Below are 25,803 nucleotides of genomic sequence, written 5' to 3'. Positions count from 1 at the left end.
TCTTTAAACTCTTTAACAATTTGTTCCCTCTTATTTAAATGCATTGACATGGTAATATAAAACACTGCATTTGACAGTACATTAAGGTCGTCATTTTGCCGTGCACCGTTGAAGATATACCTGACTGTCAACAAGTCATAGGTTATTTACAGTATAGCGCAGGGGCCATGACTGGACGTTTATTGCAAGCCGTTGGAGTTGTATTTCACCATTGTACCTCAATCTGCTGAGCTGTCACTGCATGAAACCACTGCAGACTGCAGAGAGAGAGAAAGAAAGATTTCCCAGAAGCCTTTGCTCTTGGACTGTCGTCTCACAGCAGACTGTTATTGTGATTGGTAATATAAAGTTTCCTGTACAACTCTTGGAAGCAACAACTTTGCATTATAACTGTCTGCAGCTTGTTTAAATAGTCAGGTAGTTTCAGTGAGTGCTTTGGCCTTTTCTGTTTATGGTTTGTTATCTAATATACAGACTGAATGGGTACTGTCATACATACATCACATACAAAACTGAACTCTTAGCCTATTATTTGACTAACCAATGAGGGTACTACTATAAAAAATAATACTGTATATCTCCAGCACCCAAGCTTAAACCATCTTATTTTTTATTTTCTGAAATATCAGGAACAAGAATGTGTAAGAAATTAGGCTGCTTAAGATAACAAGATAAAAATGCTAGAAAAATAAAAATAAAGAGTTTATGTGGTGAAAGTGCGGCTTATTTAAAAAAATGCGCCCACCGCATAAATATGCAGACTTTGGCTGATTATGCATTGAATCATGCAATCGCATTATCACATTTTTCTGGAGGGATTGTCTATATTATCTTTACCAGTGTTTAAATGATCTCAAAGATTATTGTGGTCTTCTTGCTAGTAAGTATGAAATAAGCCCCTAACCCAATCCTAAATTTGTGTCTGAAATCGCATACAGTGACAGTCGGTACTGATTTAGATGAAGTATGTACTCATTGACCGTTTAAACAATAGGTACTATATAGTATAAAAATGGATAATATGGTCCTGTCCCACATGGTGCACTTCATGTGGACTTTCTGTCTCCAGGCCTTAAATTGCGTGTGCTCCCTTAGTATACGAGTCATTTTTATGCTCCGAAGTGCTCATCAGCGCACCCTTTGCATCCTTGATGGGGTCTTTGGCGAAGCCCGCACTGCTGAAGGCTCCACACACTTTACCAACACAGAGGTCCTTGTGAAAGAGCAATCAGATGACGGATGGGAGAAGTTCACACCACTTCTCTTCCTATTTCCCTAATGACGCTTGAGTCTGTCCCAAAATACCACTCCAATGCGCCCTCGTGGACTCGCGTCAAGGGTCCCTAAAGTCTTCATTACATGATGTCATCAAAGTGTGGACTCTGAGGAAGTCCCCAAGTCTGGAGTGTGCCATTTGGGACATGGCCTATGAATAAATTTGTACTCTGGTTAATGAACTGCCATGTTGATACGTGACATACGTCGTCATAACATCAAGTTAGTCATTAACTGGAATGATGTTAAACTAGTGCAATTTAACCACAAGGGACAGCTGTTTAATATATGTATTTGCATTTGAATAGAGCCGCGTTACTGCTTTTGGGCATTTTTTATTAAACACCACCCCTCTGTCATCTTCTTCTTGGATAGCTCTTCTTCCGGGGAATCAGGGGATAGTAAAGGGTCCATCGAATGAAGACTTTGGGATCTTTTGGGATCATTTTGCCTACTGTTTTTCGAATACTATGAATTCGGACATACTACTCGCCTTGTCTACTGCTTACTATACAGTATTGACGTAGGCGTTTTCGGACACAGCTTAAATCTAACAATCTGTCAATTCCTCCAGAAAACAGCGTGAGGCGCACTTGAGAGGTTACATTTATTTCAGACAGAAATCTTTTGGATTTTTTATTGTAAAATTGGGACAAATAATGGACAATATATTTTTTTTTAAATTAATGTAGTATTTTACAAGGGTCCCTCAATGCTTATAGGAGGTCTTGGACCACCCTAGCCCCCCCTCAATTCCAACATTGATCTTTTTTATTATTCGTCCAATGTCCAGAAACATCCTTAACACTGATTTTGACAAGATTGTCTAGTAAATGTATGTTGTTTTAAATGTTTATACTTAAAAATCAGTTAGAACATTTCTTGAATTGAAGCGTTTCACAGATTCTGTTTTAAGTCTGTCCTTAAAAGTCGTCTTTTTTAAAGTGTGAAACTCTACAGGATCTACTTTTGAGTATGTGAACAATCACCCATGCCATGCTACACATTTCTCCTGTGACTCACTGAACTTCATGCTACTTTGCACCGGTGTGATTTATATCCACGCATCGCCTGTAATTCTCAGATGTTTACAGAAAGCAAAAACAAGCTCGCAAGCACACTTCCAGTATACTCCTTCATTAAATGAAGCTCCTTCATCGGAAAGCATGAGTGTCAACGTAATGAGGCAGAAATTGAACAATAAAACTTTTGGCTGTGGTCCAGGAGAGGTGTGACATTGTGCTGTTCTTACTGACCCATGCTTCAGCTGTACAATGAACATGAATGACTGCACATTTCAGAAGAAAACACAATTTGGATCTTGTTTCTTCTACAATTAAAGTGCTATGGTGTAGCGATAGATGACAGATAGCTATATTTGATGCAGACATGCTGTTGGTGGCAGTGACTGCTGTAATAGAGAAAGTGTAAAGACTTGAATCTTAATCACGATGTGTTGTATTTGAGTGGTTCGGTGAACAATAGAGGTCACAAACACAAAGCATGCACAATCTCTCAAAATAAATACATGTTTAAAATCTGCAGTGCTGATTGGCTGATGGCATAACAAGAGCGTGCACAAGCCCAAACCTTTCATTAGTGACTATTCTGAGTGACTGAAAACACCAGACAGAGAAAATACTATTTCATTTCAAGCTTTTAAAACCCTGTCAACGCTTCTACTGCATAATGTAATGAAATCTGGAGCTTTTTGTGTCCATGCATTTGGTGAAAATATCCTCTCTTATTTGTAAACATCCACTGTATATCTAAGCCCTTTGTAATAAAGTCACAGTGTGGCATGGGCTGACTTACAAAACTAATAATGGCCCTATTATTCAGATAATGAATCCAGAAATTCATCAAGCCTGCTTTTGTATTGATACTCATAAGAAATGCATATGACAGCATGCTATTGTAATTACAGTGTTGTGTTCAATAAGCTCAGGAGCGCCAGTCAATAATAGGTGAAGTATACAGAAGCCCTGTGGAGTGGGTTTGATAGATCTCCATCACACACTGGGCCGGCGTGACCCTAAATGAACTGGATGTTCAATATATTCACAGTGGCTGTATTAATCTGCACTGACTCACCGGGTACACGTCTGAAACCTCACATTGACACACAGCTCAACAGGAAATGAATCTCTCTTGGTGCCTCCCATCTAAGACTTTTTTTAAGCCACTTGACTTCTAAATAGTAAAACACTTTGAATGACAGTTTTCGTCGCAGACCATTGTGGAGTGAAAAAATGTATGACAGTCAAATGCATCTCGATTATTGAAGGCCTCCTTTCAGTTCCTGCAAAAGTCGATGAGAGGCCCTGACTCCATTTTCTATTATCGGTGAATCAGCGACGACTAAGCCGCTATAATGGTCGGTTAAGAGGCTTCAGTCATTACTGCTGACCATTTAAATGTGTTGTATTAATTGCTGTGTGCTTTATTTGATGCATGCTCCTTGTGTCAGTGTTGTTTGTATCCAATCAACGATACTTTCTTATCAGAAACTGCAGTATTTATCTCCTCTCTGCGGTGAGTCTAAAAATACCAATGTGGCAAATATCAAACACTTAATGCATGCGACCCCTCCATGCATAGCTCATTAACACCTTCCACCTAAATCAGGAGGACCATTACACAACCAATAAGATCATTATCCAGCATACAGTCTATCAGCGCGCACACCAGTCAATGCAAACTACAATTAAATATCAGTGGCGCTAAGCAGGAGTCGATTTGAAATCTCAGCGACGGAGGTGCTATTACACCCAGGGGACCTGCAGGAGACAAATTCAATAGGCACTGTTTTGTCAAATTTGTTTCATTATTGTATTTTAAACTCCTCCATCTCGTTCGCTCACCTACTTCTCAATCTTGCTCCCTCGTGGACCCCATAGTAAAATGGAACAGCTCCCAAGTGACGGGCTTTACAAAATAGGGCCGTGTGGCAGATGAACCTAATAGAGGAGAACGCCAGAGGCGCGTTAGTTAAGAACAGGCCACAGCTGATAAGTCATTGACTGAGAGCCCTTATGTGTGCATGAGACATTATGTCAAATATTACATTTATCTCACTGACCCGGCCAACTTCTATTAAATGTCATAGCTTAAATTGCTCATAACAACATGATAGAACTGCTTAAAGAGCATTTAGTTCTGTGCTTGTGAATGGATGACTTGCATAACAGGAAAGGAAGCTGAAAATGTGACATTTCCGTGGCCAACAATTCTCGCGAAAGGTGTAAATACTCTTTTGCATTGCATTTACTCAGCCATGACATTTGTTTTCATGCTAAAACTGCCTTCTGTATATAGACATGGACCACAAGGTGGAGCTCAATAGACCTCAGTTAAAGACTTCAGACATATCACAGTTTGATTCAGAAATGTCAGATGTTAAATAATGCAAACACATGTCAGCATTATTCCCAAAAGCTTGACCGAACCGGCTACAAAACATGCATGCGTTTCATTATACGCTGCTGTCTCAAGAGCCGTGTTTATCAGGCCTCATTATGGAAAACATCAAATCTCTATGCTTTATTATGAAATTTAAATTACATAGTCTTCTGTTTGGCACTGCTTGCATGTTTGGTTTATATTCGCCTTGATTTTCCAGGGTCCTGATCTGTGGCTTCAGGTCCGTGAGGGATATCTGTGAGTGATGTACTACCAAACATGGGCATAAACATTACTAATCACATAGCAGAGGATTGCTGTGAACATGGAAATGACTGTGTGCCAATAGATAAGGGCTCTCGCTGATGACATCACAGTCACAGTGTGAGACTGCAGCAGGGATGACTCAAGAGGGTGTGGTGAGATCATCAACACAGACATTCTTACACCTCACCCCCCCCAAAACCCCACACCCCTTCCTCTAAAACATTCTTCCCAGCACCCCTGTGGAGGACTGCTGTATGTTTTCACAGGAGATTACAATCAAGATAATTCATTATTTATTCCGCATGGCACGCTTGTAAATTTCTTCCTAGGGAATCATTATCACATACTGTGCCTTATATTCAAATGTACGTAAAAATACACCTAGTAAACATGCATAGAAACGTTTTGTGTTTGCATAATAATATATATTATCTTGCATAATTTGACTTGTTATTTATACAATTCAAAGACAATTTCAGTAAAAATGCAAAGCTTTCAAATTTGTTGTAAAACTGTTTTACCATTTCAAAATTATTTAGATTTTGATTATACTTTAACTTATTAAATTCAATTAAGCAATTTCTATTTAAGCTATATAGCTAAGCTTAAAGGGGTCATAGTGTGAAAATTTTACTTTTTTCATGTTTAAGTGCTATGATTAGGTCCCCAGTGCTTCTATCAACCTAGAAAATGTGATGAAGATCAACCCAGTAACTTAGTTTGGGTAAGCCATTTTCTGCAAGCGTGTGAAATAATAGGCCGTTCAGATTTTGCCTGTTTTGTGAGGAAGGTAGCAAGGCGAATTACAATAATACCGCCCCCTTTATCTGCAATATCCAACCACAGCAAGAGAAAAAAGTACTTGAAAGCACAATTGAGTTTCAATTACAACAAACCACCATCATTGTGATCAGTGTTTGCATTTCATCAGCTCATTTGTATTTTAAACGACACACCCAAAAACGGCACACTTTTGCTCAGTCCTACAAATTAGCAAGTTTAACATGTTATAATAATAAATGTGGAGTATTTTGAGCTTAAACTTCACATACGCACTGTGGGGACACCAAAGATTTATTTTACATCTTAAACTAAATCTCATAATATGACCCCTTTACAGTTATATCAACTTACCACTAGTCACAATTTAAAATAGTAAGTTGAAGTGATTTGCATAATACATTTTCACATTATACATTACTGATTGTATATAGCAGGGATCTAGCAGTTGTTTTTAATTGGTAAATTACTGTACAAAAGTGAAAAAAAATACAGTCCCTAAAATTAAAAAAAGTAATTCATTTACATTACTGATAGATCTAAGTATGGCTACATCCAAAATTGTTAGATCCAACTTTAGATCCAGTTCACTAGGAAAAAATTATTTGGTTATTTCGGACGTTATTAGAAGATGGTGACCATTAGAAACACACATCTACTTGTGAAGACAATCCAGCATCAACTTACATCAGTAACAATGAAAAGTACAATATGTAAAATAAAATGAACTAATAACTAATAAACCAAATATAAATATAAATAATAATAAAAAATAGTAAAGAATATGAAATAAAATACAACACAGATGTCTCAAAGTCATCTCTTAAATACACACACACACACGGTTGCTTTTAATAAACTCTGATCCTCATTACCATCAACTTCATATAGGACAGATTTTAACACACAAGGACACACCACAAAATAAATAATTAGTTTGATCATAAATGCATGGTCTGTGACAAAATATATGATCAACATTTTCATGATCTTATTTGTTTTGGTATCCTAACTATGTACAGTTATATGGTTTGGCATTTTATTATCTTATTTTATTCCCTGTTGTTTAAGACTCTATCAGAACAGATCTGTGACCTTTGGATTATATCCCACCAGTTGACAACCACTACATCTTATTAAAACCAAAATGAATCTTGTTGCAATGTCATTAAAAAAATAGAGGAACTATTCATACACCATATGGTCACTTTGTTAACTTTTTTAAGGAGCATGCAGGGACATCACAGTTTTAAATAAGTATAGACTGGTTCAAATCTCTGTTCACATAGTCTTCTTTGTCACCGAAGATGTGAAAGTTCTTCATTAAAGTCTTGTTTTTTAGTGAAGATTTTCTTTCTGTGTTAATCTACTCTTTCTTCATTAGCTGCTGATGTTAGATTATTGTCTGTGCCCTAACACTAAAACTATTCCCTCTTTCTCTCTAATTGATTGATTGATATTGTGACTGCATGACTACTGGTTTGTCAAAGTTATTTTTTCATTTCCAATGTGGGCACGTGTGCCAGTTTCCCAACAGGCAACTAACATTATTTTGATAACCTGCAGGAATATATGAATTTCTTAACACATCTGTCAGTAATTTTAATGCTCTTTAATGATCCCATAAAGAGAAAATTCAATTGTGCCATATAAACAGTAAAAAGCAGGCTAGGGGCTAAAACAAGATATTGAACAGAATTAAAGCTCTATCTTCATGCTCCGTCATCTGTTTTGTTATGGCCATTATAGGTGAGACGTGCATGTTTATTTTTTAATACATCCGGACCACCCGATAACCTCTTTATTGCTCCTCTACTTCATTATGTTCTGAGAAAAACACTTGGGTATGGCAGATTTGCTCATTATATTTCACATTGGTATTCAAGCTTGTGAAGACAAAGCACTTGTCATCCATATTCCAGGTCCCTTTTGTTTCAAAATTGCTTAGCACTGCATATAGTCCATGTCATTATCTCACAGATCACTTCACCGACCCTCCCCTTAGACACATTCAATCTAGTTTTGTATAACATACAGTCAGTATGACTATAGATAATCTCATCATATCTGCTGGAAAATAAGAAATAGTTTTGATGATGTATTGCATTACTCGTTCACCAGAGTGACCTGTGAGTAGGGTTGCAAAATTCTGGGAAGATTCAAGGCTGGAAACTTTCCATGGGAATCAATAGGAAGCACAGAAGCCACACTTGCTGCATTTTAACAGTGTAATACCAAAATGTGTTTATACAGTAGCTAGCCAGTAAATCAGATATCTAAATGTAAACTAGCACTTTTGTGTTACTCAATGAATGAATCAATTAAAGTTCTGGTTACAATTAAATCAGTCAAGACGTCATTTTGAAAATTTGTATTACCTTGCATGCATGTCTGCTTATGACCAAACAAAATGTTTATTTATGTTTATCATATAGTTTATATAAATTTCCATACATTTCCAAATAATTCACATAAAGTTTCCAATTTGGAATATTTCCAAAACTCCTCAAATTAAGCATGGAAAGCTTCCGTAAATGTATTGAAAATGTACCGGAAACATTCTTTTTGCACTCATACCCATGTGAGGAGTGATCAGACACACACATGCACGCGCGTGCACGCACACATATCCTAAAATCTTTCTCTCTTCATGCTACAACTTGCCAGGCACTCAGACCTCACTCACTTCCTATATGAGTCAGAGCCATTTTAATACACATAATTCAGAGGAAAACATCTCATACCAGCTGCTCATTCTCTCCCTGCATTCATCTCTTATATAAATATATAGGAATGGATGAATATGTCAATGAGATGAAATGTCATCATTAATATCCAGTTATAAAAAAACATAACATAAAAGAGTTACTGAGGAAGACAGACAGAGATAGATAGATAGATGAGGAAAAACTAACCCTTGCACAGATTTAATGTTAAAATGCTTTTCAGTTCATAAGGTAACAAGTTTATCAACAGATTCATTTTTTGCCTTTACTAATTGATTTTATAAGAGGTGTTGTTATGTAAATAGTTTACGAAAAGTACAAATACCTGTAAAAATGTTGCTGTAGTTATGCAGCTGTTTGCCAGTAACTTACTGTAGATTTAAATTGATGTTATTTACTAGCAACAGTTTGTTTAAATGAACATTAAACATGAGCAAGTCTTTATCATTACTGAACTAAACTGGCCATTCTGGGAAAAAAATCTGTTTTTTTCCTTCAGATTTTACCCAGAATTCTTTGCATGAGGCTGTTAGTTTAATTCTGTAAAGATAAAGAATTGTTAATGTTTAATGTTCATATTTAACTGTTGCAAAAAACAACATAAATATAAATCTACAGTAAGTTACTGGCAAACAGCTAACGTTACATATCTAAAGCAACATTTTTTTACAGTGTATCATCAACAAGTGTAGTTTTTTTCTTTAAGGTCATGATGCATGTATAATACGTTTTAAACATTTCAGCTAAATTTGATTTAGTTTGAGTTGTTCCCTCTTAAATAGTCAGATTTAAAGTGAGTTAAAAGCCTGTAAATGGTCCGTTGAGCACTGAACTTTAGTCGAGTTGTGTCGAGCCACTCCCTAAACAGCAGCACACCTGATAATACTGACTGACTGACTGACTGCTAGTGATCCGCCATCATCCTCATTTAACTCACGGGATAAACCGAAACTCACATTAACACTTCAAAACCTCTTTGCATTTATCAAACGGGATTTTTCAGTGGATGATAGCTTTTGGTTGCTGTTTAATCGCTGGGAGGGATTACTTTTAGCACATAAGGAAAACTTTACCACAGTATTTTAAAGTCGCATCCCTCCATTTTGAGTCTGCCTGCCTGGAATCCCGAGAGTTTGGTAAGTACGTTTCGCTTTTGTCCGATCAGTTTTAAATCCATTTTTTATATATTTATACAAAACAGCAGAGGATTTAACTAAAAAATGATTTATAAGGTTACATTTGTGCTTGTTTATTGAATGAAAGGTAAAAGAAAGACGGTGTTTGGGTTTGTGGCTACATTGTTAGCCCGTTTCCTAACTTCTTGGGATGTTTGGAATATTTATGTCTGCTGTTTCTGTTTCACCAAATAAAGACATAAACTACTTGTGTACACATCTAAATTTGGTTTATTCGCTTTTAACGACTTTCTGTTATTCGTTATGAAAGCATTAAAGTGCATAATCGTTTTTAAAAACTGTTTGGAAAGTTTAGTGGGAAATGCTAGTTAAGTTAGCAGTTAGCCGTGCGTCTCGTATTGGCAAATGAGTTTGGGGAAAAAAAACATTTACAATAAGTAAAGAAATGACTTCCACTTGTATTTATTGTTATTTATTTGGTTAAAGTTTGTTATGATTTTAATGAGAAGTATCGTGAGAGAAGTTCGCATGTGGAGTTGAGGGCTCCGCCTAAACCACAAACAGGGATCAACATTAGTTCAGGGCAGGCCCTTCCTTGTTGTTGGCTGCCTTTCCTTAATTATTTTGTGCAAAAACTTTTTTTCATATTTATTATATAAATTACTTTTGAAAACACATTTTACACTAGGGATGCTCCGATCAGGAGTTTTGCAGCCGATACCGAGTACCCATTTCTTGTCATGATCGGCCGATACCAATGCCTGATACTGATTCTTCAAGCTGATATGTGCGCTCTTTGATGATTGTAGCTGTTAAAGGGACACTCCATTCCACTTTTTTTTGTTGAAAATATGCACATTTTCCTGCTCCCCTTGAGTTAAACATTTGATTTTTACCTTTTTGTAATCAATTATACCACTTATAGCATAGGTTAGCACAATCCAAACAATGTGACTACAGAAGAGTCAAGTTGGTCTTAAAAATGGTATCAAATTACATCATTTTTCAGGAGCACTATGATGTCAAAGTAAATAAAAAGATCAGTTCATGAGATCGGCACATTTAGCAAGTACCGATCGAGTAATTTAATGCGATGATCGACCGATACCGATCCACGGCTGATCGATCAGAGCATCCTTATTATCCACACATAGACATGAAAGGTTTTATTCCTAATGTGTTGGGTACAGAACCGTGGCCTCACCCACTTTGTCTGTTTTTCCTGACCTATATAGCAATAATGTCCATTTAGTCCTACGATCCAGTACTGACTGGCTCTTGCAACAACAGCAAAACCCTCAGGGTAGCTTGATTATCCCTGTCCTTCAGTACACAATGACTGATCAATAAACCTCCAGTCACTGTTTGAATGGAAAATAGCAAAGTGTGCCACAGAGCTACTTGCACAGCATTACTATTAGTTAGTTTTGGTTACCAGAGTTAAGGTTGGTAGGAGGTTAAGGTAGGGGTGGGCGATATACCGCTATTTAGGGCTGTCACAATGATTAAATAATCGTCTCATCTCGATTGTTTAACATCTTCGCAATTATTTCAGATCACCGCAATGATTGCACATCTCTTTAAAAAACACAAGGGGGAGCTGCAGCGCCTGTATAAATGAGGCCGTATCAGATTACTTTTAAACATGTGTTGTGTATTAATATTTACTGGCAGGTAAACCTTGCAAAATATTTAATTTAAATAATCACAACAATATGTGAAAATTATTTCATAAACAGAAAAATGTATGAGAATTAAATGTCGAAGCAATAAAATGGGCAATTAATCGGCATAATCGTCACAATTTATTAGACAATTAAACGTCAGCCAAATTTCACAATCATGACAGCCCTACCGGTATTGTGTTACACCACGATATGGACTCTACAATACCGTTGATTGCTACATATTCATAAAAAAATGTGTGAAAGCATTATTTATATTCGCTGTTTGTGTTGAATTATTAAAAAAATACTAGGGATGCTCCGATCAGGATTTTTGCAGCCGATACCGATCACCGATTTGTAATCTTCGTGATCGGCCGATACCGATACCGATTTTTTTAAAGCTGATATGCAAGCTCTTTGATGACTGTAACTGTTACAATCTTTCTAAATAAAATAATACCACGGATGTTGCCTTTGTTATATTACTTGCAGTAATTAGGTATATTATTGTTTTAATAGAGACTCAAATAAATAAGCACAACAAATATTTATTCTGCAAAGAGAAATTTAATATGGCTTTAAAAAGGCTTATGTCTCCTAAAAGTACTGAAAATAAAACACTTCATAGACTTTACTGTATTAATTAAATATACACGCATTCGTATGAAGTATAAAAATTCTTTAGTAAAGAGCAGAGAGTGATTTTATTGAGAGATGAATTAGGTTACTGCAGCTTTAAGACTTGACAGAGATCGCTCTGTTCACGTGCACTGATGACAGGCTGCTGTGTGTGTGGGCGGCGGCTGAACGCAGACAAGCAGCTGTGAAAAAACTAAAAGTTTAAACGCTCAAAACTTTAAGACGCATGCAAATAAGAAACTTTTGGCACGAGGATGCAATTGTCCGTGATAGATATGTGTTGTATACGCTGTTTGATGGGGATGTGAAGACGCCTCGCGCTGTTTACCGGAGCGCGATCCTCATAGAAAATACGCATATCTCTGTAAAGGCATAGAGAGACATACAAATCTGCACGCTGCACATAAGCAACATGTTGTAAAAATGCTCGCGCTACGTAAAAAATGTCTTTAATTGCAGCCGCATTCAGGATCCTTTTGATGACAAAAGTAAACAGAAAGATCGGTTTATGAGATCGGCAGATTTAGCGAGCACCGATCGAGTCATTTAATGCCATTATCGGCCGATACCGATTGGCGGCCGATCGATCGGAGCATCCCTAAAAAATACAGTGTTTGTTCAATTTCATAAAGTAGTGGTTTTAAAGATACAGGGTTTTAATCTGACATTGACAATATAATATTCATAACAAGATACGCCCATCCACACAGTGGCACATTTTGAGGAAAAACATGAAAAGAAAAAAAATCATGTCTATGACCAATCCCTTACTTTATCTAGTTATATAAAGTTAAAAGTACATATTTTGCCACTAATTTAACTAAGGTTTACTACAGTGTAATGGCACTGACCTCAAATAGCAATATACTAAAATACCGATATACCAGCTGGAAAGTGGAAAATACCTTTATGAATTTTAGCTCATATCACCCACACCTTGTTGTTGTCATCATCATCATCAGACAAAACTGTAAAACCGATAGGCTGTCCTGTGGCAGTGGAAGTCAAGCCTAATGTGTCATATGACATGTTTGATTGAAAAAAGACACAACAGCCCCAAGCCTTTTATTTGTCTCTCTCTCACACCACCTCTCTTAATCCATTGATCGCTGTTTTCTCTCCTCAGAAACTCGGAGAAACATGACAAGCATAAATACTGCGAACATCAACTTCAAATGGGATCCCAAGAGCCTGGAGATCCGCACGCTGGCTGTGGAAAGACTGTTAGAGCCCCTGGTCACCCAGGTTAGCATCCATTGATTTTCTTTTCATCAATGCTGAAGTCAATGAGATTTGGGTTGCCCTATTAATGAGCAAAGGTAACTCGTTTTTAAAATAAAATCTTTTCACTTGTAGGTAACCACACTTGTGAACTCCAGCAATAAAGGACCATCCAACAAGAAAAAGGGGCGCTCCAAGAAGGCTCATGTTCTGGCAGCTTCTGTGGAGACGGCCACCCTGAACTTCCTGGAGAAAGGAGAGAGGATCGCTAAAGAGAGCCAGTTCCTGAAGGAAGAGCTGACTGCAGCTGTGGAAGATGTCCGCAAGCAAGGTATACAAGACGACGAATGTAGACTCAATGATATGCCAAAAATAGCCCTGAAACTCATCATTTAAATAATGCCCTTTAACCTGTGGTATAATGTTTAGTTTTCATTATCTGTTTTTTTCTACATGTGTGAATGTTGTTTTGAATTAAAAGGGCTTGTCTTTTGTTATTAGAGTTGTAGCTTTCACACAATTGATTGTTGGTCCTGAATCCTCTTCTTTAATCTCATGTTGTTAATTCTCATCACTGGCATCTCTTATAAAACGAGGATAAAGCAGACAGGTTAATAGAAAGGTTTGACATTGTCAATTTGCTCTACTCTTCTCTACTACTCTACTCTACTCTTGTTTGCCATGCATTTTTTTTATTTAAGAGCTTGCCAATATTGATGCACAGTCACTGAGACATTTTTTTCTGTGACACAATCACCTTTCGTATCGGCATGTGATCAGGGCATTAAAGCACCCAAAACACACGCTGTTTCTGCTAAATTATGTTAATATTGAGTACATATAGAGTTTTATTACATCCTTCATATCTCTGAAGTCTCTTTAGTTTTAAAAACTTATAAGGACAGATCAGCTCTAGCGAATGTCTCCGGAAAAGCACGACCCCCACGAGGCGTACAGTGGGAGGAGCGAGTCACGAGCAAGCAACACACACAAAACATTATTCACTATCTCTGCATAACTTATGATTTACTACACGTTCATGTTGTTTGCATTATATGCATCGATTTCCAACATAACACAGATATTTGTTGCAGTTTTACTTTACTCATAACCCGGCTGGACTTTTCAACGAAATTCAGTGTTAAACAAACACGCACGCAAAACTCCGCTGCTACCCTGGATAAACAAACTATATCCATAGTTTCCATAAAGGGCATTTCACATTATAATGATAACTATATTAGTGTCCACGCCACCGGACAATAACAATAACTTTGCTAATTTGCTCGTGAGGCGCAGTACTCGCGTAAATCATTTACCTTCTATGGCATTAACTAGTATTGCATATTTCCTGTAATAAAAACGCTTGTAATTGTTCACAATGTAGTAGAATAAAAAGCATTACGTAGTCAATTTCACAGCAACTGCTTCAGTGCTGGATACCCGAGGTCTTTTTTTGTTATGGACCTCAGCAATGAGCTTCTCCACCGAGTCATCCATCATTTCAAATGCATGTGCACTTGAAGTTCAAATAGATTTGATTGGTTGTCACCGGTTTATTGTTCATCAGTTGGGAAAAAATAGCTTAAAGTGATCCCAATAATATCGTTCATTCTATCTTAATCATGATAGTTGGTGTGAACTCCGCTATTCTCTTTAATATAAAATTATTTTTAACTATAAAATATAGTTATTGTTCATAATGTGATCTGCCCATTTGGCTGGCTTACTTGGAAAAACTGAACAAGGCTTTCTTCTCCTTAAATCAAAAAAACAGACGTTTTTTTCGTATCATTGTTTATCTAAAAAAAGCCGGTTTGCAGTGATGCCTGTGTATTCTACTCGAAGTAACAATGCTATTGCGCGTCCTCACTTTGATTGACTATGGGTGTGCTTTTCCGGGGGAAGTGCCCATAAAAGGAATATGGGGTCAATTATACATAATGGGTACCCATGTTCGAAAAAACTTTCAGAAACTTTTTGGTTGGTTTAAGTGAGTTTGTCCTAGAAATACTCAACTGCTTTTTTAACACTTTGCATTTGTTTAGCATGAGGATTACAACTTTTAAACTGTTAAGTAAGAATGCATAAAATACCCCCCCCCCCTTTAAGTTAATGGTTTCGACATTGCCAAGTAGATTTTAGAAAAATGGTCACCTATTGCTTACTAATCTTAGTGTATATGTGCTACCTGTGCTACAGAGGGGTTGCCACAATCATTAGCGAACAGCTTGCCTTGACTTGCTGCAGTGATCCATCAAGATATTTTTATTTATGCTCTGTTGCCAAGAATATGAGAAAACAAGTAGAAAAACAACTTGCGTATATATCTCATTGAATCTGCCGGTTGTCAAGGGTGATGTCAGATGCAGATAAGGCGACACTTCACTTGTGTAGGACTCCCAGACAGGGTCTGTTACCTCCAGTCATCGTGCGACTAAAATAACCTATTGCTATAGACTCATCATCATATGTTCTTATCTGAAGTGGGCATACTGACATGGAAAGCTACCTCCTTGAGAATTAGTCTGGCATTTCACAATTCAGAGATGCAATGTGCAGGCATAACCCACTTATTACTTGTTGAAGTAACAGCTTAGTCAGACTCGACATTCAAACTCTCTGTATATTGGCTGAGTTTAGGTTATAAAATCTGTCAGATGCTGGCCGGCACACCACTGTGATGATGTGGGTTGTCACATCACTTTTCGTATGCTGTCATTGGCTGTGGAATCCAGACGCTGTTGCTCGCTGGTGCCGGGTACTGTCAGCCAAGCAGTTTTGCTCAGCCCTGTGTGTTTTGACTCATAATGCCACCATTGAGTGGGGTTAAAGCTTCCCAAGATTGAAAAGAGATCCCAGTTACCCAGCTGTGGCTTACCAGCTGTTTTAAAAGCAGAAGCAGAGTTGTGCAAATGTAATGATTGCGTAATTCACATCGAATCCTTTTTAACAGTTTTTGTTTTGGAGTAGCCTGCTGCATGTATTCCTGCAACATTACCATTTCTCTCGGGTGAAATGTGTCTTATTTACCGTAACAGTCGAAATGGGTTTCTTCGCACCTTCCAAAGGGACAGATGAAGGATGCTGGGAATGATAATGCTATCTGCCTTCCCTCCAAGGGGATCTGGTTGCCAATTTTGCCTCGCTCAGATGTCCACTTTAAACAATTCATCACGTGCTTCTGCTGTCCTCTCGTGAGTGCTGCTTTAGGAGTGATAGATGTGATTTTGTTATGTGTGTGCTGATCACCATCAGTCCTGTGAAAATGGCCTTATTGATTGTACCCTCAGCAGGGAACGACAGTCACAGATTTCTAAGTTCTCTTTGGGTTTTTGTGTGGTCTGTCGTGGGCCGATCTATTTTTAAGTGATGGTAATAATAGGCAGGAGCTGCACTGCAGTCAGAGCTATTTGGTTCATGCAACTGTCTGTGGCAACCACCGCTTTCATAATAACCAAGAAAATCCTGTTTTTAGATAATTTTGTAGGACTGACTTCCTGTTAACAGGGATTGCTGCACACACTTTTCCAAATATCAGCTGAGAAAAGAATGAAACCCCTAAGCACAATGTTCTTACTTACTGCTGGAGATGCACCGATTGCAATTTTCTTGGCCAATTTCTGATTTTTCTGTAGGTCTGAACTGCCAGTACAGATTTTTGCCGATTTCGATTTTCTTTCTAAAACTATAATTGACAGCATGTAGGCAACAAACAAAAATCCACTTTTTTTAATAAAAAAAACTTTCATCTTTCATTTAAATGCTCTTAAAGTCACTGACATTAAACAATGTCCATATATTAGGTGGACACCTGTGGTAAGTAGCATTGTTCCTAGTTACTATGACTATTTTGAACAAAATAAGCAAGCAACATGCACTGCATCTATATTCGTCATTTAAAATATACAAAGTCCATTTCATGTCTTTTATAGTTTGTAAACGGAATTAAAAATTAATGAAATTATGAAAATTAAAATATGAAAAGTAAAATATTTTTTAAAACACTCACATAAACCTTAATTTTGAAGACACTATGACAGAAAATGAACACATACTAAATTATTAATTAATTAAATATTTTTAACAGATACCTCTAATGGGACTAGCTGTGTGATTAAGTGAAACTAAAGGGTTAATAAACACAAACTGAAGCAGATGTTGTAGAACGTCTGGCGAACGATGATAGATAGCGCAAAAATGGTAAAAACTGATTATTTCCCACTATTAATTACATTATCTTAAAAGAGTGTAACTACTGTAGCATATAAATAATGCACATAAGTAAAGTGAGCAAGAGCGCTCAACAATATATCTAATCAACAGGTATGTGAAACCAGCTAGCAGGTTGCTCAAACAACAAAAATCACCAGCTAACTTGCTTTAAATGTGCAAGAACTATAGACGAATACAATAACATGCTTAAATAAACCCGGAACATAAGTCCACTTACAGTTCTCACGGACACGTGTTTTATCAACTGGCTATCCTTCAGACATGACGGACCACTTCTTTATCTCATTTCGGTCGTGTGGTGTGCGTGCACACTCGCGGTATGAAGCGCGTCCATGCTGTTCTCCAAGATGTTTTATCAACTGGCTAGTTATCCTCCAGACAGTGACGGTCCAGACCACGTCTTTCTCATTTCTTGAAATGCACTTGACAGCCTTTTTTTTTTTGGACGACCTAGTCTAGGTGGTAGCCTGAACTGAAAAGTGCCTGACTCCGCTGAGCAGAGTCCTACATATTAGCGGGTAAACTTGTAGCATAATATCGTGTCATTTGCATATTCGTGCAGGAATCAAAAGGGTGGTTATTTCCGTGGCCTTTTGTAAAACTGATCAAGCTGTGATGTCATTGCTTGCGTAGCTGGCAACAAATAGACTCGGAATCAAAATGTCGTGAGACTGACTGGCGGGTGCATAAAATTGGCCAATTCCAGTCTCTGGCCGGTCGATCGGTGCATCTTTACTTAGTGCCCCCTCAAATTAATCTTTCTATTTGTTGGATTGAGCTAGTTGTGAACTTTATAATTTCTCGTCGTTCTCCTGGTCATTTCTTTGTAAGCTTTTCTATGCACGGCTTCTGTGGGATGCAAAAATTCTCAAGATAGCGTTCAGTTCATTTGCAGACACAACTGTTAGGGCAACTCAAGATGTGTTGAATGCAGTGTTTGTGGTCATTTGTCTGGCTTCATTCATTTTGATATTGTAAGATCAGTTTTTTTCCTCAAAATGAGCTGTTAAAATGATATGCTTTGTTGCTTTAAAGAGGTTTAAAGAGGAAAGTGAAAACGGTAGCACAAGAGCCAAATGGGATGTGAAGTGATGACAGCTTTCCACAGCTACATCAGATAAGACGTTCGTGTTATCCCCGGGACTCGACCTTCACCGAAGAAACCCACTTTGTGTGCTGGCGCGTGTCAGCGGACCCTGGCTTTGAAGATACATGAAACGAGTCTTTGCTTTCAGCAGGAGAGGCACAGGTCTCACTGGCCCTTACTTTCCTCTTTCTCTTGCATGTCACAAAATGACATCCTAATTAGGGATGCTCCGATCGATCGGCCGCAGATCGGTATCGGCCGATAACGGCATTAAATGACTCGATCGGTCCTCGTTAAATTTGCCGATCTCGTGAACCGATCTTTCTGTTTACTTTTGTCAGCCATGAAATGGCTCCTTAATGCGGCTGCACGTAGAGACCTTTTTTACGCAGTGAGAGCATTTTTATAACCCGTGGGCCGTGGCTGATGAGCGACGTGTAGATTTGCATTCCTCTCTTTGCCTTCACAGAGATATGTGTATTTTCTATGAGGACGCGGTCCGGTCCTAACAGCGCGACCCGTCTTCACATCCCCATCAAACAGCGTATACAACAAATATCTATCGCGGACAATTGCATCCTCGTGTCAAAAGTTTATTTGCATGCGTTTTAAAGTTTTGAGCGTTTAAACTTTCATTTTCCTCACAGCTGCTCTCGTCTGCATACACCCGCCGCGCGCACACAGCAGCCTGTCATCAGTGCACGTGAACAGAGCGATCTCTGTCAAGTCTTAAAGCTACAGTAACCTAATTCATCTCTCAATAAAATCACTCTCTGCTCTTCACTAAAGAACTGTTGTACTTCATACGAATGCGTGTATATTTAATTCATACAGTAAAGACTGTTAACTGTTTTATTTTCATTAGTTTTTACAGACATAAGCCTTTTTAAAGGCATATTAAATTTCTCTTTGCAGAAGAAATATTTGTTGTGCTAATTTATTTGATTCTCTATTAAAACAATAATATACCTAATTACTGCAAGTAATATAACAAAGGCAACATCTGTGGTTTTACTTTACCTAGAAAAAATGTTAAAAGTTACAGTCATCAAAGAGCTTGCATAGCAGCTTGAAAAATCGGTATCGGCATTGATATCGGCCGATCACAAAGACAACAAATCGGTGATCGGTATCGGCCTGCAAAAATCCTGATCGGAGCATCCCTAATCCTAATGCAATTAACCTGTCACCCTTCACTCGCTGACATGTACACATTCACTGCCCGAGTAATTAGCTCTGACTTTCACTGTGTAGTTGTTCTTATATACGCTTGGCTATTTTCATGCGATGGGCCGCAGAGAACCTGAATCAGATTTGTTGCCAAAATTGTTGGTTTGAATTTCACAGCTCCATATGATGCTCTGTTTGAAAGCGAGCATTATTGATGTTTTTCCCCTGTTGGTCTTATTGTTTACTTGGCCCTTTGTGGTCATGCGACGGGTGTAGAGCTCTCCTGCTTGGGGGACAAAGAAAATTCTGGAGCTCCAGCACAGCATGATGTTGATGTGTACCAGCATCTCTGTCTCTACTTTAATGTTCATGTTGTCTTGCAGACAGAATCCAAAATTACGTTTTTGCCACACCTGCTGATGATGAGTCAATTGAATAAACAATTACAGGCCATGAATATTTCTTATTGTCAAAATAACTGTATTTTATCATAAAGTGGTGGCAGTTTTTTACAGCCCTGTTTTTTTACCTTATTCAATTGTTTGTATTCCAGTTGTCCATAAATGTGTGGTTTTTTTTTTTTGTCATTTTTTATGGCTTGGTTGCATCAATGAGTTAGTTAATCTTAAACTGTATTACCAGCCACTTGAAAGTAACTCCTCATTTACACATTAAAAAGCTAATTTTTCTTGCTTTCATTGAGTACCAGTCTGCACCCTTGTTTAAAAGTGACCTTGTTGTATATTATTGTCATTGTGTGTAAATTCTTTCTTTATAAGTCAGTAATTATTAGGTCTTAAGCATTTCAAAGGCCTGCTTTGAATGTAATTGCATCTTCAGATGTTCACTTATCTGTTATGTTGCCTGATACATTGGAAATACATAATTTTATATCATGGACTAGGAAATGACAATGGGATTTTGTATGTTTTCTTCAGGAGAATCCATGAAGTTGGCATCAGGAGAGTTTGCAGAGGATCCTTGTTCTTCAGTGAAGAGAGGCAATATGGTGCGTGCTGCACGTGCACTTCTGTCTGCTGTCACTCATTTGCTTGTGCTGGCTGATATGGCAGATGTATACCAACTCCTGCTTCAGCTCAAACTGGTAAGACATGCATACACCACACTGTGTTTTTATCTTGCATCCTTATGAATGTTGGTCAACAAAAACTATTTGGCCAAAAATATCAAAGGCCAAATATATTTTTTACCGACAGTAAGTTTTTTGACCACAAGATCAAATAGCAACCAACACAGTGCAGATGCATTTTAAAGTTTTCGAGAAAGATACTTTTCTTTTTTTTTCCTGAGTAGTTTGTTTAAATGACATGAGTTCTTTGAGATGATCCACTTCCTGTGATCACGCTTTAAATGTGATTTATTGTTCTGCATAGGACCTACGCTGAAGCTATACTGTAGGCTGTGCATAGCTTTCTGTAGCCTGATATGCACCTTTACATTTTTTTTTAGATAAATAGCTGTTAAATTATTTTCGTCCAATGCATGCAGCATTTTCTTTATCTGTTTCGTCACAGAATTTTCTTTTCGGTGCATGATTAGGAAAAATTCTCTGGAAAATATCACTTAAAATTTGACCAATCATTCCAGGGATGGTGTTTAACGTTTAGATTTGGAGTAGGCCGATATTAGGGATATTTTAAACCTTCATATCTTGCCTGAGCACTTCAGACTGAGGACACCGCTGATTTCAGAGTTCTCTTTATAACCCCTTCATTATCTCTAACCCCATAAGTCTAGATCTAAATGGGCTACCACAGAGAACTGGCTTTGGTCCAGATGTGTTTTTATGCTGTTGGTTAAGTGTACAAACATGGATGCCGGAATTTATTTAACCCCTTTTATGATCTCTGCTGGTTTCAGTTCTTACATTGCCCAATTCTCCTTGAACTTCCTCATACAGTGTTTCTGTTGCAGACCCAGTTGAAGTTTTTCTGCATGTCATAGGATTTTTTTACTGCTTTTGCAAGTTGTTATTTCATGTTTTGCACATCTTGAAAAGCATTTTTGTAGCCTGTAGTTGAACGCATAAACCTGAATTTTATTTGTTTTGTTTGCATTCAGTCGATGGGTTGTTGGTGCAAACTAGATTACAGCTGCCTACTCTTTCTGAAAGCAACAAGCTATTGAATCACACTCCGTGTAGTCTTTGATGGACTGTAGAGAGGTCCTGTCACGTTTCTAAACAAAATGATTTCAGTGTTGGCAGTCATGTTGAAAGCATTGCACCCCTCTGAGATTTCATAGGAAATGTATGATACAGAGATGAGAGAATTTTTTTGTCTTGCATCAACCAAAAAACACTGGCTTAACAATTTGATTGTAAGGTTATGACGGATGTTCGTCCAATTGAGAGTAGGAGCGTTCTTATGGAAGAGGAGGCACTGTTTTCTGTTATATTGTTCTGGCAGCTCGACTTAAAGGGGTGTTGAATTGAGCAATCAAGTTTCCCTTGGTCTTTTGACACACAAGAGGTCGTTGAACTATAAAAACATCCTGTAAGATTCCTCATTAGTCCAAAAACCAAGCTGTCAAAATGCTTTCAAAATGCTGTCAAAATGCATTCATATCATCTTCATTTTCTCTGAAAAACACAGAAGTGGTGATGTTGGAGAGAGTGTGACAACATCAGCTGTGATTCTGGTGTTCCTGGAAGCTGGAGAGCATTATCTTGCCTTTCTTGGTTGTTATCCATAGAAACGTCCTTGGGTGTTGATTCACAATCCAGCTGTAGCGAGGTCTGTGGGCAGGGCTCAGTTGAGGCTCTGTCTGTGAACAGTAGTTGATGTGGTTGTAAAGTTTTATCCTAGAGGATTGCAAGACCTTGTAAAATGTCTTTGCATTGTCTGCATTCTAACATTAGGAAAGCATCGATAAGGTTTCGGATCGCATTGGGAAGGTGCTGTTTGTTCACTTCTATTTACTCTGGATTTGTTTTTAAAGTCACCATGTAATTAAAATTAAAACGTAGTTTTTTATAGAATATTGTAGCGTTTTTATAAGTGACTTAACTGTGCATTATTTTTTCTTTAATCAAAAATGTTAATTTTCCCCTCCTTGAAATGACCTCTCTCCACTTTCTGTCATGAGGGATGGTGTGAGGGCAGGTCTATTGAAGACTTGTTTCTGTCTGGGAATAGATCCTAGCATTTAACAACATGGCCCAAATAATCCAATCAGTTCTCAAAGGACGAAATGAAGTCCCACCTTACTTTTTTTCTTATTTTGGAAGCTGTTTCACTCGAATTGTATTTTAATGCATCATGACACATCCATGACCCTTTAAATGATCAAATGAGGAGGTGTATGCTTGTGTGACCATTAAACATTTCTCTGAGTTTGACTAATGTACTTGACTCATACATTTGCTAAATAAATGTTGCTAAATTAAATTCTATTAAAGGTTTTCTTTTATATGGGAGCTGTTCTTTTAAAATGACTTGTAATGTGAAATGGGTTGTTTTTGGCAAACTACAAATTTGGGTGTCAAAGTTCTGATTTTTGACTTTTTTGATTTTAATAAAAAATGTCAGTTGTATCTATAAACATTTATGTGAGCATTACAGGAACATAACTCTGCCTCAATGGTTAAGATATGTTTGACTGGTCATTAGTGATAGACCGATATATCGGCCGGCCGATATATCGGGCCGATATTTGCGAGTTTTATGCGTATCGGCATCGGCCGATACATGGCTGCCGTGTTTGCCGATTTTTCCGGCATAATTTACAGACAGAGTGCTGGAACCCGCAAGCGATTGCAGGTCATGTGACTAAAAACAACCAACCTTTTCACGACAACATTGAAAGCTCGGCTTAACAGCTGATCATAGCTGAACAAAGTGGGGTTTTTTTCATCTCTATGGGGCGGTTTCCTGGACAGGGATTAGACTAGTCCTAAACTACAATAAATGTAAGAACTGTGCAAACTAATAACATCTCTTTTTAACAACATGCCATTTTTTACATAATTTTTATGATGTAAATTGAGTGAGCAAAACCAGTATCGGCTCCAAATATCGGCTCAAGAAAATCGGCAGCCTGTATCGGTCATCGGCTAAGGCTGATGAAACAAAAATCGGTATCGGCATCGGCACTGAAAAATCCATATCGGTCGATCCCTACTGGTCATTTATACGAAGGCACTCAAAACTTGCACATTTTTACTCTCATGAGAAAAAAAAGATTAGGTTTTGACATTCTTTATTAAAAACCCCTTCAAAATGAAGTTTGATTTCGTTTGAATCACAAAATGACAGATCAACACCTGTTTTAAATTGACAGAGTCAGCAAAGTCAGTTCTGAGAAAAATCAGGTTAAAGGTATTTGAACGTTCAAAGCACAATAACTGCATCCATAGTACCTTAAAATCACTATAAAACTAATATTTAGCACACGCAGTCAAAAACAATATCTATAGGAAAAAAATTCAACTTTTTTTCTTTTGTTTGATTGACATTAAGACAGACGGCTTTAAGATCTACTGTAATGCAGGATCTAATATAATCTTACACATGAACAGTTAACCAAACATTCACTTAAAGGTAGGGTAACACTTTTGAAAAATGCTAACATGCTTCTGAAAAAGGTTTTTACCAAGTAAATTCAAATGCAGTTTTACTATTTTCCTAAAAACTTTAGTTTTATTCTTTAACATTTATGGCTGTGTTTATGGTGAGAGTCAGGTTTAATTATAGTGTGGCCTTCTAAAAGAAAAGTTCAATATGATTGGCTGTTGTGCAGATGCAGGTTCATTTCCAGCAGTAATTTAATGTCCACTTTCGCTTGTCTCTCTCAATTAAAAGTGACAATGTTAATGTTTTGCTAGTTGTTTTTGACAACATGACAGTGGCCTTCTGTCTCCTGCCCATCTCTGATTAGGTATAACCATGTCAAAGCTACAGCGGTGCCATTGTAGGTCAGGGTTTTTGTAAAATGAGTCTGGTAAAGTTCCAGAATGCCTTATGATTCATGTCATTTTTTTTTTCTTAAAACATTTTCCATTTTTAACCCACAGGTAGAGGAGAACCTGGTGAATGTGCGTAACGCTGGCACTGAGCAGGAACTGGGCATTCAGTACAAAGCTCTGAAGCCGGAGGTGGACAAACTGAACATGATGGCAGCCAAGAGACAGCAGGTAACTACAGATCTCTGTTCCTGAAGAAATCTCTTCCAGTTTGGGTTGTACTGACATCAGAAAGCATTGCACATGTTTGAAGATTAGATGCGTGTAAGCGTCCACAATCTAGATGTTAACTGGTCTTCTATATTATTAAATAAAAAAACTGGTATTGCTTGGAATTATGAAAACTAGTAACTTGATATAAGCACTTGTATTATTGCCTTTCAAATGACAAATCGCTTTATTGTTTCCTAATCTTTGTAAGTCGTTTTGGATAAAAGTATTTGCTAAATGCCTACATTTGAATGTAACAATCTCCTTAATCCCAACTGGGTTGAAGAAAATCCTTTCAAATGTTATGAGAATTGGGTCTATGGGATTTTTCCTTGGTTTATTAGGTTAAGCAGTAGTCAAAAGTGATGGATTTCAGGATGAATTTTCCAGGTGAACTCACTGGCTAATTGGATGAACATGTTTGGCTTTTGAGCAAGATTCTAGTATCTTCACAATGATAATTATTTCTTGGTTGAGATGTGGAGTATCTGTTCGTTGGATATGTATTCAGTGTGATTTCACATATCATGCTACACTGGGTCCGAATAATTTCTTGAATCATTCAGCAGATGCTGTGGCCTTACTTCCGAGGTGCAAAAGTCTGGGTTATTAAATCTTTTTCCATCAACTTTTTCTTCCTCTGCTCTCTCTTGAATGGGGCATTAATCCTCTGTTATGACAGTCATTTAAGCCCTGTTCCTAAACCTAGTGTGCTGCTTTGCTATCCACTTTTTAGACCTTATCCTAACTATGATCAAATAGAGCTTTGTGATGGGCAAACAGCAGCAATTCATTACAATAATTTGATGTTAACATGCTGCTAAGATTTTTGTGTGTGCCACGCAAACGAAGCTCCCAAACGAACATTATTGGAAACCCAAACAAAAAAGCAAATGCAGTAAAAGACAGAATATAATGCATGCACTGTAAGAGGCTAATTACAGCAACCACGCTTTAAACGCTTGGAAACACAAGGCGCGACGCACTGCCTTTTTAAAAAAAG

General features: G+C 37.6%; 1 protein-coding gene across 1 annotated transcript in view; it reads left to right on the top strand.

The window, feature by feature from the left end:
- The first annotated feature begins 9,316 nt into the window (after positions 1-9,316).
- The window catches only part of ctnna1 (catenin (cadherin-associated protein), alpha 1), a 109,335-nt gene continuing 92,848 nt past the window's right edge, over positions 9,317-25,803 (top strand). Inside the window, exons 1-5 of the mRNA XM_073854557.1 lie at positions 9,317-9,586; positions 13,019-13,137; positions 13,249-13,444; positions 20,545-20,711; positions 24,642-24,761. Of these exons, the coding sequence (XP_073710658.1) occupies positions 13,033-13,137; positions 13,249-13,444; positions 20,545-20,711; positions 24,642-24,761 (588 nt within the window). The 5' untranslated portion in view covers positions 9,317-9,586; positions 13,019-13,032. The remainder of the gene's footprint in view (positions 9,587-13,018; positions 13,138-13,248; positions 13,445-20,544; positions 20,712-24,641; positions 24,762-25,803) is intronic.

Source organism: Misgurnus anguillicaudatus, chromosome 16, assembly GCF_027580225.2.
Source record: "Misgurnus anguillicaudatus chromosome 16, ASM2758022v2, whole genome shotgun sequence".
Taxonomy (NCBI): domain Eukaryota; kingdom Metazoa; phylum Chordata; class Actinopteri; order Cypriniformes; family Cobitidae; genus Misgurnus; species Misgurnus anguillicaudatus.
The sequence above is the reverse complement of the archived record's forward strand: the minus strand, read 5'-3'. Positions and strand labels throughout refer to the sequence as shown.